This window comes from Procambarus clarkii, chromosome 38, assembly GCF_040958095.1.
Source record: "Procambarus clarkii isolate CNS0578487 chromosome 38, FALCON_Pclarkii_2.0, whole genome shotgun sequence".
Lineage (NCBI taxonomy): Eukaryota > Metazoa > Arthropoda > Malacostraca > Decapoda > Cambaridae > Procambarus > Procambarus clarkii.
Window position 1 is genome coordinate 5,296,630 of NC_091187.1, and position 14,322 is coordinate 5,310,951.

At 40.9% G+C, this 14,322-nt stretch overlaps 1 protein-coding gene across 1 annotated transcript in view; it reads right to left on the reverse strand.

Moving 5' to 3' along the window:
• LOC138372367 (uncharacterized) overlaps window positions 1-14,322 on the reverse strand; it is a 79,659-nt gene that overhangs the window by 30,480 nt on the left and 34,857 nt on the right. The window contains exon 3 of the mRNA XM_069337668.1: window positions 13,120-14,155. Within this exon, the coding sequence (XP_069193769.1) occupies window positions 13,120-13,512 (393 nt within the window). The 5' untranslated portion in view covers window positions 13,513-14,155. The remainder of the gene's footprint in view (window positions 1-13,119; window positions 14,156-14,322) is intronic.

Genomic DNA, 14,322 nt, shown 5'->3' on the forward strand with positions numbered 1-14,322 from the left:
AAACGTCAAGCCGCCTGCTGTCGCTGTATCTATCGATGATTTCTGTGTTGTTTACTAGGATTTCTCTGGCGATGGTTTGGTTATGGGAAGAGATTATATGTTCCTTAATGGAGCCCTGTTGTTTATGCATCGTTAAACGCCTAGAAAGAGATGTTGTTGTCTTGCCTATATACTGGGTTTTTTGGAGCTTACAGTCCCCAAGTGGGCATTTGAAGGCATAGACGACGTTAGTCTCTTTTAAAGCGTTCTGTTTCGTGTCTGGAGAGTTTCTCATGAGTAGGCTGGCCGTTTTTCTGGTTTTATAGTAAATCGTCAGTTGTATCCTCTGATTTTTGTCTGTAGGGATAACGTTTCTATTAACAATATCTTTCAGGACCCTTTCCTCTGTTTTATGAGCTGTGGAAAAGAAGTTCCTGTAAAATAGTCTAATAGGGGGTATAGGTGTTGTGTTAGTTGTCTCTTCGGAGGTTGCATGGCTTTTCACTTTCCTTCTTATGATGTCTTCGATGAAACCATTGGAGAAGCCGTTATTGACTAGAACCTGCCTTACCCTACAGAGTTCTTCGTCGACTTGCTTCCATTCTGGTCTGTGGCTGAGAGCACGGTCGACGTATGCGTTAACAACACTCCTCTTGTACCTGTCAGGGCAGTCGCTGTTGGCATTTAGGCACATTCCTATGTTTGTTTCCTTTGTGTAGATTGCAGTGTGGAAACCTCCGCCTTTTTCCATGACTGTTACATCTAGAAAAGGCAGCTTCCCATCCTTTTCCGTCTCGTAAGTGAAACGCAGCACGGAACTCTGCTCAAATGCCTCCTTCAGCTCCTGCAGATGTCTGACATCAGGTACCTGTGTAAAAATGTCGTCAACATACCTGCAGTATATGGCCGGTTTCAAGTTCATGTCGACTAAGACTTTTTGCTCGATGGTACCCATGTAGAAGTTTGCAAACAGGACACCTAGGGGAGAACCCATGGCGACCCCATCTACTTGCTTATACATGTGCCCATCCGGGCTCAAGAAGGGTGCCTCTTTAGTACAAGCTCGGAGTAGTTTCCTCAGAATACTTTCTGGCATGTCAAGAGGAGTACAGGCTGGATCACGATACACTCTGTCGGCTATCATTCCGATTGTCTCGTCCACAGGTACGTTGGTGAACAGCGATTCTACGTCCAACGAGGCTCTTATCCCTGTGGCCCGTGCGCCCCGCAGTAAGTCCACAAATTCCTTTGGAGACTTCAGGCTGAAGGCGCAAGGAACATAAGGAGTCAGCAGGCCGTTGAGTCGCTTCGCCAATCTGTACGTGGGTGTGGGTATCTGGCTAATGATTGGCCGAAGTGGGTTTCCAGGCTTGTGCGTCTTGACATTTCCATACGCATATCCAGGTTTATATTCCCCAATGATCTTTGGCAGGTGGAGTCCGGATTTCTTGGCGTTCACAGTTTCGATCAGTTTGTTGACCTTTGCTTTTAATTCGGCTGTAGTGTCCTTCGTTACCCTTTGGAACTTAGTTTGGTCAGAGAGTATGATGTTCATTTTCGCCAGATATTCGTCTTTTTTAAGAATGACATATATTGGCGACTTGTCACCTCTCCTGACAACTATCTCCTTGTTCTCATGAAGGCTTTTAGCTGCCGCTCTAAGCTCGGGGGACAGTATGGTGCTTCTGTAGTTGCCTCGATTCTTTCCTCCTTCTGCAATAAGTTCTGCTTGTAAGGTATTTTTGGTAGTGACCTTCTTTTGTGTCTCGAGGTCGAATATGTCGTCCAACAGAATTTCCAACTCCACTTTCCGGGCCATTTCACTCGGTCTGGACATAACATGGCAGTTTATGCCCAGATTTAGGAGAGTGACTTGGTCCTCAGTGAGGTTAATTCCTGCAAGGTTCAGGAAGCCATCTCTGAAGCCATCTTATATATATATATATATATATATATATATATATATATAATATATATATATATATATTATATATATACATATTATATATATATATATATATATATATATATATATATATATATATATATATATATATATATATATGTCGTACCTATTATATATATACATATTATATATATATATATATATATATATATATATATATATATATATATATGTCGTACCTATTATATATATACATATTATATATATATATATATATATATATATATATATATATATATATATATATATATATATATATATATATATATATATATATATATATATATATATATATATATATGTCGTACCTAGTAGCCAGAACTCACTTCTCAGCCTACTATGCAAGGCCCGATTTGCCTAATAAGCCTAGTTTTCATGAATTAATGTTTTTTCGACTACCTAACCTACCTAACCTAACCTAACCTAACGTTTTCGGTTACCTAACCTAACCTAACCTATAAAGATAGGTTAGGTTAGGTTAGGTAGGGTTGGTTAGGTTCGGTCATATATTTACGTTAATTTTAACTCCAATAAAAAAAATTGACCACATACATAATGAAATGGGTAGCTTTATCATTTCATAAGAAAAAAATTAGAGAAAATATATTAATTCTGTAAAACTTGGCTTATTAGGCAAATCGGGTCTTGCAAAGTAGGCTGAGAAGTGAGTTCTGGCTACTAGGTACGACATATATATATATATATATATATATATATATATATATATATATATATATATATATATATATATATATATATATATATATATATATATATATATATATATATATATATATATATATATATATATATAACTGAAAACTCACACCCCAGAAGTGACTCGAACCCATACTCCCAGGAGCAACGCAACTGGTATGTACAAGACGCTTTAATCCACTTGACCATCACGACCGGACATAATGAGGTGATAGCCGAGGCTATTTGAACCACCCTACCGCCGGCACTCGGATAGTAATCTTGAGCATAGCATTTTACCAAATCACCTCATTCTTTGGGGCACACATGAGGAACACAAATGCGAACAAGCCTGAATGGTCCCCAGGACAATATGCAACTGAAAACTCACACCCCAGAAGTGACTCGAACCCATACTCCCAGGAGCAACGCAAGTTGCTCCTGGGAGTTGCATATTGTCCTGGGGACCATTCAGGCTTGTTCGCATTTGTGTTCCTCACGTGTGCCCCAAAGAATGAGGTGATTTGGTAAAATGCTATGCCCAAGATTACTATCCGAGTGCCGGCGGTGGGGTGGTTCAAATAGCCTCGGCTATCACCTCATTATGTCCGGTCGTGATGGTCAAGTGGATTAAGGCGTCTTGTACATACCAGTTGCGTTGCTCCTGGGAGTATGGGTTCGAGTCACTTCTGGGGTGTGAGTTTTCAGTTGCATATTGTCCTGGGGACCATTCAGGCTTGTTCGCATTTGTGTTCCTCACATGTGCCCCAAAGAATGAGGTGATTTGGTAAAATGCTATGCCCAAGATTACTATCCGAGTGCCGGCGGTGGGGTGGTTCAAATAGCCTCGGCTATCACCTCATTATGTCCGGTCGTGATGGTCAAGTGGATTAAGGCGTCTTGTATATACCAGTTGCGTTGCTCCTGGGAGTATGGGTTCGAGTCACTTCTGGGGTGTGAGTTTTCAGTTGCATATTGTCCTGGGGACCATTCAGGCTTGTTCGCATTTGTGTTCCTCACGTGTGCCCCAAAGAATGAGGTGATTTGGTAAAATGCTATGCCCAAGATTACTATCCGAGTGCCGGCGGTGGGGTGGTTCAAATAGCCTCGGCTATCACCTCATTATGTCCAGTCGTGATGGTCAAGTGGATTAAGGCGTCTTGTATATACCAGTTGCGTTGCTCCTGGGAGTATGGGTTCGAGTCACTTCTGGGGTGTGAGTTTTCAGTTGCATATTGTCCTGGGGACCATTCAGGCTTGTTCGCATTTGTGTTCCTCACGTGTGCCCCAAAGAATGAGGTGATTTGGTAAAATGCTATGCCCAAGATTACTATCCGAGTGCCGGCGGTGGGGTGGTTCAAATAGCCTCGGCTATCACCTCATTATGTCCGGTCGTGATGGTCAAGTGGATTAAGGCGTCTTGTACATACCAGTTGCGTTGCTCCTGGGAGTATGGGTTCGAGTCACTTCTGGGGTGTGAGTTTTCAGTTGCATATTGTCCTGGGGACCATTCAGGCTTGTTCGCATATATATATACATATATATATATATATATATATATATATATATATATATATATATATATATATATATATATATATATATATATATATATATATATATATATATATATATATATGTATATATATAATATATATATATATATATATATATATATATATATATATATATGTATATATATAATATATATATATATATATATATATATATATATATATATATATATATATATATATATATATATATATATATATATATATATATATATATCACTTCTCCAAAATTCATTTTTATTTCTAGTCTGACGCGACACGGGCGCGTTTCGTAAAACTTATTACATTTTCAAAGACTTCACAAATACACAACTGATTAGAACTTGCGTTTCCCTGATTTTATATCTACATTTGAGTGAGGTGGGAAGGGTGATGTGGCATTACATTTGAGTGAGGTGGGAAGGATGATGTGGCATTAACACAAGACAGAACACTAGAGGATATTAATAGGGTATTAAAAGTATCAACACAAGACAGAACACGAAAAAATGGATATTGAATAGAAGTGTTTGTAGAAAGCCTATTGGTCCATATTTCTTGATGCTTCTATATTGGAGCGGAGTCTTGAGGTGGGTAGAATATAGTGGTGCAATAATTGGCTGTTGATTGCTGGTGTTGACTTCTTGATGTGTACACAAGAAGTACACATCAAGAAGTCAACACCAGCAATCAACAGCCAATTATTGCACCACTATATTCTACCCACCTCAAGACTCCGCTCCAATATAGAAGCATCAAGAAATATGGACCAATAGGCTTTCTACAAACACTTCTATTCAATACCCATTTTTTCGTGTTCTGTCTTGTGTTGATACTTTTAATACCCTATTAATATCCTCTAGTGTTCTGTCTTGTGTTAATGCCACATCATCCTTCCCACCTCACTCAAATGTAATGCCACATCACCCTTCCCACCTCACTCAAATGTAGATATAAAATCAGGGAAACGCAAGTTCTAATCAGTTGTGTATTTGTGAAGTCTTTGAAAATGTAATAAGTTTTACGAAACGCGCCCGTGTCGCGTCAGACTAGAAATAAAAATGAATTTTGGAGAAGTGATTTTTGATTTACCTCCAACAGTGAAGCATAATGTACGAAGGATTGAGAAAATTCGTGTTAGAATTATTAATCTTACTTTTTCGGTCATATTTAATAATATATGTCTACAGGAAAGACTGCTACCAAAATATACTAATATATATATATATATATGTGTGTGTGTATATCACGAAAATAAACACGTGATTAAGAATGTGACAATGTCAGACCACGGAGGAAAAATGAAACAAAATTTCCTGTTTCATTTTTCCTCCGTGGTCTGACATTGTCATATATATTATATATATATATATATATATATATATATATATATATATATATATATATATATATATATATATATATATATATATATATGTCGTACCTAGTAGCCAGAACGCACTTCTCAGCCTACTATGCAAGGCCCGATTTGCCTAATAAGCCAAGTTTTCCTGAATTAAAATATTTTCTCTAATTTTTTTCTTATGAAATGATAAAGCTACCCATTTCATTATGTATGCGGTCAATTTTTTTTATTGGAGTTAAAATTAACGTAGATATATGACCGAACCTAACCAACCCTACCTAACCTAACCTAACCTATCTTTATGGGTTAGGTTAGGTTAGGTAGCCGAAAAAGTTAGGTTAGGTTAGGTTAGGTAGGTTAGGTTGTCGAAAAACAATTAATTCATGAAAACTTGGCTTATTAGGCAAATTGGGCCTTGCATAGTAGGCTGAGAAGTGCGTTCTGGCTACTAGGTACGACATATATATATATATATATATTATATATATATATATATCACTGACCTAAAGAGTCACTGACCTAAAGAGAATGCTGGACAGGATTGACAAGATTGATGCCCATGATGCTCTCTTTCTCCTCACAAGATGCCTGTCTCTCCCTAAGTTGACCTACTTTCTGAGATGTTCTCCATCCTACAGCAGCCCTAAGTTAAATGTGTATGACACCCTTCCGAGGTCCATGCTGGTGAAAGTCCTGAACTTGCCATTGGACGTCTCTCAGTGGGAGCAAGCAACCCTTCCTGTAAGACTCGGCGGCCTTGGTGTCCGCACAGCCTCCCAAATTGCTCTACCAGCCTTCCTTTCCTCCTCTCATGCATCGCACGACCTCGTCAGAGATATTTTACCTGCAACCCTGAGAGATTCAGCAGGAATACACGATCCTGCTTTCACTGAATGTTCAAATCAGTGGGATGTTCTTGCAGCCCCAGCAACCATTATAGAGCCAACAAAACAACACAAACAGTCCGGCTGGGACCACCCTCTAGTGGAAAAAGTAGCTGATGCCATGCTCAGCTTCGCAACATCAGACAAGGAGAAAGCCCGCCTCAGAGCAGTGCGTGCCCCCCCATGCAGGAGACTTCCTCCTGGCAGTACCCATGTCAGCAATGGGCACGCGCCTAGATCCAGAATCCCTTCGTCTAGCAGTGGCCCTCCGCCTTGGTGCCCCAATTCACACTGAATACAAGTGTATTTGCAACAGGGTGGAAGCAGACCAATATGGACTGCATGGGTTGCATTGCGGAAGCACAAAGGGCTGGCATGCAAGACACAACGAGGTCAATGACATCCTCAAGAGAAGCCTCGTCTCAGCTAGGTGCCCAGCGGAGAGAGAACCTTGCATCCTAGGGGTCCAAAACCCGGATTTCCACGCACTTCGCCCTGATGGCATCACTCATGGAAGGAGGGTAGACAGTTGGTGTGGGACTACACATGTGTATCCACCCTGGCTGACACCTATGTACACTTCGGAGGTGATCAAGCAGGTGGGGCGGTCAACCACAGGGAAACAGCAAAATCACTCAAGTACAGGCGACTGGAAGGTCAATACCTCTTTGTTCCCATAGCGTCTGAGACGCATGGCCCCTGGGGCAAGAGTGCCTTGGGATTTCTCAAGGAATTGGGTTCCAAGCTCATTGACGTCACCAGAGACCCAAGGTCTTCCAGTTTTTTGTTTCAGCGTCTCAGTGTGGCGATTCAGAGGGGAAATGTTTGCTGCGTCCTCGGTTCCTGCCCAGAAGCGGAGGAGCTTCAAGAGATCCATAACCTTTAGGCATTTGTCTTGTATGTTTTGTAACCTTTAAATACACAATAAAGGAAAAAAAAAAAAAAAGGGGGGAAGGGGGTGGTAGGAGAAAAGCACACAGAAACTGTATTGGAGGGGGACCTACATTCCCTCCAATGCGTTATGTGTGGTTTCCTCCGAGGCTATGGGTCCCCCTTCTTCCAGCCAGAGGTGGTACTCCCTTCCCTATATATATATATATATATATATATATATATATATATATATATATATATATATATATATATATATATATATATATATATATATATATATATATATATATATATATATATATATATATATATATATATATATATATATATATATTATTAAATATGACCGAAAAAGTAAGATTAATAATTCTAACACGAATTTTCTCAATCTTTCGTACATTTCTTTTCACTGTTGGAGGTAAATAAAAAATCAATTCTCCAAAATTCATTTTTATTTCTAGTCTGACGCGACACGAGCGCATTTCGTAAAACTTATTACATTTTCAAAGACTCAAACGAGTGGAGAAATAGCAACATCGACGAAAGTATCCGTACCCACATTGAACAACACCTCGACATCCTCACAGACCAACATCACCTCAGCACTGAAACAAGGATTATCAAGAAACTAACAACATTATAGGGAGGACCTATGGCAATTCCACGACCAAGAGATGGCTTCCTGAACCTTGCAGGAATTAACCTCACTGAGGACCAAGTCACTCTCCTAAATCTGGGCATAAACTGTCATGTTATGTCCAGACCGAGTGAGATGGCCCGGAAAGTAGAGTTGGAAATTCTGTTGGACGACATATTCGACCTCGAGACACAAAAGAAGGTCACTACCAAAGATACCTTACAAGCAGAACTTATTACAGAAGGAGGAAAGAATCGAGGCAATTACAGAAGCACCATACTGTCCCCCGAGCTCAAAGCGGCAGCTAAAAGCCTTCGTGAGAACAAGGAGATAGTTGCCAGGAGAGGTGACAAGTCGCCAATATATGTCATTCTTAAAAAAGACGAATATCTGGCGAAAATGAACATCATATTCCCTGACCAAACTAAATTCCAAAGGGTAACGAAGGACACTACAGCCGAATTAAAAGCAAAGGTCAACAAACTGATCGAAACTGTGAACGCCAAGAAATCCGGACTCCACCTGCCAAAGATCATTGGGGAATATAAACCTGGATATGCGTATGGAAATGTCAAGAAACACAAGCCTGCAAACCCACTTCGGCCAATTATTAGCCAGATACCCACACCCACGTACAGACTGGCGAAGCAACTCAACGGCCTGCTGACTCCTTATGTTCCTTGCGCCTTCAGCCTGAAGTTTCCAAAGGAATTTGTTGACTTACTGCGGGGCACACGGGCCACAGGGATAAGAGCCTCGTTGGACGTAGAATCGCTGTTTACCAACGTACCTGTGGACGAGACAATCGGGATGATAGCCGACAGAGTGTATCGTGATCCAGCCTGTACTCCTCTTGACATACCAGAAAATATTCTGAGGAAACTACTCCAAGCTTGTACTAAAGAGGCACCCTTCTTGAGCTCGGATGGGCACATGTATAAGCAAGTAGATGGAGTCGCCATGGGTTCTCCCCTAGGTGTCCTGTTTGCAAACTTCTACATGGGGTTTGCCATCGAGCAAAAAGTCTTAGTCGACATGAACTTGAAACCGGCCATATACTGCAGGTATGTTGACGACATTTTTACACAGGTACCTGATGTCAGACATCTGCAGGAGCTGAAGGAGGCATTTGAGCAGAGTTCCGTGTTGCGTTTCACTTACGAGATGGAAAAGGATGGGAAGCTGCCCTTTCTAGATGTAACAGTCATGGAAAAGAGCGGAGGTTTCCACACTGCAGTCTACACTAAGGAAACGAACATAGGAATGTGCCTAGATGCCAACAGCGACTGCCCAGACAGGTACAAGAGGAGTGTTGTTAACGCATATGTCGACCGTGCTCTCAGCCACAGCTCAGAATGGAAGCAAGTCGACGAAGAACTCTGTAGGGTAAGGCAGGTCCTAGTCAACAACGGCTTCTCCAATGGTTTCGTCGAAGACATCATAAGAAGGAAAGTGAAACGCCATGCAACCTCTGAAGAGACAACTAACACAACACCTATACCCCCTATTAGACTATTTTACAGGAACTTCTTTTCCACAGCTCATAAAACGGAGGAAAGGGTCCTGAAAGATATTGTTAATAGAAACGTTATCCCTACAGACAAAAATCAGAGGATACAACTGACGATTTACTATAAAACCAGAAAAACGGCCAGCCTACTCATGAGAAACTCTCCAGACACAAAACAGAACGCTTTAAAAGAGACTAACGTCGTCTATGCCTTCAAATGCCCTCTTGGGGACTGTAAGCTCCAAAAAACCCAGTATATAGGCAAGACAACAACATCTCTTTCTAGGCGTTTAACGATGCATAAGCAACAGGGCTCCATTAAGGAACATATAATCTCTTCCCACAACCAAACCATCGCCAGAGAAATCCTAGTAAACAACACAGAAATCATCGATAGATACAGCGATAGCAGGCGGCTTGACGTTTGCGAGGTACTACACATCAAGAAGTCAACACCAGCAATCAACAGCCAATTAATGCACAACTATATTCTACCCACCTCAAGACTCCGCTCCAATATAGAAGCATCAAGAAATATGGACCAATAGGCTTTCTACAAACACTTCTATTCAATACCCATTGTTTCGTGTTCTGTCTTGTGTTGATGAAATTAATACCCTATTAATACCACCTCTTGTTCTGTCTTGTGTTGATGAAATTAATACCCTATTAATGCCACCTCACCCCATCCACCTCACTCAAATGTAGATATAAAATCGGAGATGCGTAAGTTCTATTCAGTTGTGTATTTGTAAACTAAAGTCTTTGAAAATGTAATAAGTTTTACGAAACGCGCTCGTGTCGCGTCAGACTAGAAATAAAAATGAAGTTTGGAGAATTGATTTTTGATTTACCTCCAACAGTGAAAAGAAATGTACGAAAGATTGAGAAAATTCGTGTTAGAATTATTAATCTTACTTTTTCGGTCATATTTAATAATATATGTCTACAGGAAAGACTGCTACCAAAATATACTAATATATATATATATATATATATATATATATATATATATATATATATATATATATATATATATATATATATATATATATGACAATGTCAGACCACGGAGGAAAAATGAAACAGGAATTTCCTTAAGTACTTTCGTATATTAAATACATCTTCAGAAGGTCATTTTACAGATCGAGTGATGGGTATAAATAGGCAGGAGAGAGTGGTGAAGTAAGGTGAGGTACAATACTTGGACAACGCAGACGGCCCATTTGCCCATCAGATGCACTCAATTGGCCCATCCGATGTAGCCCAATGGCCCATCTGATACAGCAGACATACAAGCATAATACATAGGTAAAACCTATGTATTATGCTTTGAAGGTGTATTATGCACCTTCTGAAGATGTATTTAATATACGAAAGTACTTAAGGAAATTCCTGTTTCATTTTTGCTCCGTGGTCTGACATTGTCACATTCTTAATCACGTGTTTATTTTCGTGATATACACACATATATATATATATATATATATATATATATATATATATATATATATATATATATATATATATATATATATATATATATATATATATATATATATATATATATATATATATATATATACATACTTATCCTAAATATAGATAGGGGCAACCAACCAAAGGCAGACCCACCCCACCAGACAGGTAAACAAAAACAAAAGAAAAAACCCTGCAAGAGGACAACGTACCCAGGCGGAGCAGAGCCGACCCCTATAATAGGTGATAACTAGCTGTCGGAAAATCCGACACCAATTAATAATATTATACAGGCAGATAATATTGCTGTGTTGTATAAACAAGTTAACCCATAGAAAATGTAACTTGTAGTGGAATTTCCGTCTATAGAAAACGGGATATCATTACCACATACTATTATAAATTCACCACCTATTATGGTGGGAATTATTCTTAAATACATTAGTCTTTGGACTTTACCATCATAAAAACATCTCATATAAATTAACTTAATTATCAGAATTAAAATAGAGTAAATGTGACCCTTCTACCACTTACTGTCATCTGGACAATGTAGGCGAGTAGCGTCAGTGAGGAGGGAGTGGTTAGCCATTGTTATTGTACTTAGACCAGAGGCATGGGAGCAATTCGGCTCCTGTTAATTTTACTTGGACGAAGTGTTATGGAAACCAAAGGTGTACCATCATCAACACGCTGTCAACAAATACAAGTTAAGTGTTCTGCCGAAACCCATTTATCTATCATTTGTGGCCATTAATGTCATTAGAAAGGGTGATCCGGTTAGAATACGAGATCGCCTCATACTAAAGGTAATTAAGCCTTGGTCTTTATGGTTCCTTGTACAGTGTTTTCTCTGATATAGCTGTCATATATTAGGATTCTGGCTTCATAGCTAGCGCCCTTTTATCAGGTCAAGACGAGGAAGCATGCTTTGTGTACCAGTTACTGGGTGATGGAAGCTACCTCAAAGAGGATAATTTGGTGTCTACATCCTGGTTATATCTGGTGGACTAAGGCCTGCTGTACAAATAAGATAAGGAACCTCTTCAATGTATGTAGTCTAATACTGTAGTTTGATTGGCTGCATATATATAAATTCAATATAAACCCCCCCTAATGTGTAGAGGATCGATTTGTGAGATTATTGTAGAAATACAGTCCACTTATCATCATACCAATTGCTATCGAAGTATATAAATTCTATATAAATTCATATAAATTAAATAAATATAAATCTCACAGGTCGGTTCCCACACTAGCTGTGCAGTACCCTGCGCTACCAGTGACGAAAACTACCTCCTACCCTGAGGCAAACAAGGGAAACAAAAACCCCGGTTGACTCCAAGGGCAGCCAAGTACCGAGCAGTAAAAGACACAGCGGAGGTAGATCCCAAGGTGATATGTGGAAGGTGGCCCCAAGCCCCAAGGGCAGTACTGTACTTACAGAGCACCTAGGGAAGGCGACCCTGGGCGCATTCAGCTCAAGTACTGAAAAATATTACTCCCGGCTAACACACCACCCGCAGAGACAGACCATGCCACAAGGCACAGAAACTGAGACAAATCTAGGAGCCAGAGACACAAGACCTCGCCATTATCACATCAACCAAGAACTGAAGGGTGGATTGCTGGCGTGAGGGTTTGGGACTCCCCCTTCCCCCTCCTGGGGAGGGGGGGTTGGGCAGACGGTGGCGTGGCAATGTGATGACGTCATGCTCATTTGCTAATTTTTGTTTGGGGAGCACGAAAATTTTTGTCTGTCTACTCGATCGGCTTTCAATAGCAACATTTTCACCGGAATAGGGCTTTGTTTTGAGACGCCTACCTATCTGAGTGCCCGACCTAGTCGATGGCAGAATGCTCCCAACCACACGGGGGTTTCTATAGGCCATTGCTCCTCGTGCCACTCTAAGGGGGCCAGGTTCTGGCTCGTGGTCCCCGGTAGGTAAGAACTCCATGCACATTGACTGATTCAAGAAAGCTAATATATCCATATCAGCCTGGATGGCTCCAGGGAACCAACGAGGTTTCCCTCAGAAAGTTTCCTATATATAAAGTCAACATTCATCTTGATGTGTCTCCATGTCAAAAGTGTTTATATAGAGGCAATACTACACTTAGTTGGGTGAGAACAATGTGACCTTCAGCAGCGTACCTTCACTGAGGTGTGGACAGTCTTGACATCTGGGAAGAGTGTCTGGCACTTCTGGAGCCAATCTTCTACCTTCATGCTGCACTCATCAGCTGTGTCTATGGTTGTGCCAACCTCCTGTAGGGTGTTGACTGTGTCGAGGCTCCCCAACATGGCCTGCAGCTGAGTCTTCCCTTCCTCTCCTTGTGTTGTCATATCCACCACACTGGTATCCTCCAGTTCCAAGAGCTTCATTGCTGACTTGTTCTGCTCTACCAGAGCATAGAGTCTGTCCTGGAGCTGGAGGTGGTGAGTTTTCCAGTCCCCCAGCTGCCCCCGGTACTCCCCCAGCTGGGACATTACCTCTTCACAGCTAATAATGAGGCTGTTGATGATGCTCTTCTGCTCCTGCACCATGGAACGTAACGTCTTACTGATGCCTCTGGCGGGACCTTCATAAGGTTTTGCTGGCACTACTTCCTCAGTTGTTAGCTGGATATTTTTGAGTTTCCTAACTAAAGCCTCCACAGCGTAGCTAATTGGGAACTGAGTAGCAGCTGTGGCAGCGTGCTCGGCACGGCAGCTGGGGCAGGTCAGCTGACCATTCTTGATAGCATTGTCAATACACTGGGAGCAGAATGTGTGTGTTTACTAGTTGTGTTTTTGCGGGGGTTGAGCTTTGCTCTTTCGGCCCGCCTCTCAACTGTCAATCAACTGTTTACTAACTACTTTTTTTTTTTTTTTTTTCCCACACCACACACACACACCCCAGGAAGCAGCCCGTGACAGCTGACTAACTCCCAGGTACCTATTTACTGCTAGGTAACAGGGGCACTTAGGGTGAAAGAAACTTTGCCCATTTGTTTCTGCCTCGTGCGGGAATCGAACCCGCGCCACAGAATTACGAGTCCTGCGCGCTATCCACCAGGCTACGAGGCCCCCGAGGCTACGAGGCTACGAGGCTACGAGGCTACGTGTGGCCGCACGGCAGTGTGCGAGGTCGTAGCTGATTGTCATCATAATCGTTATAACACACTGAACATTCCTCTGGCTTGTTATCCTGTGGAAAGAATATTTGGTTAAGCTAGATGTATTATTACAGTACAGTGTCACCTCGAAAAAAAGTAATATTACAGTACAGGTACTTTATTTACTAATAGTAATTACATAATACTTACATACATTTTTTGTATTAGCTATTCTAGAGCAGAGTTAATATTACTGACA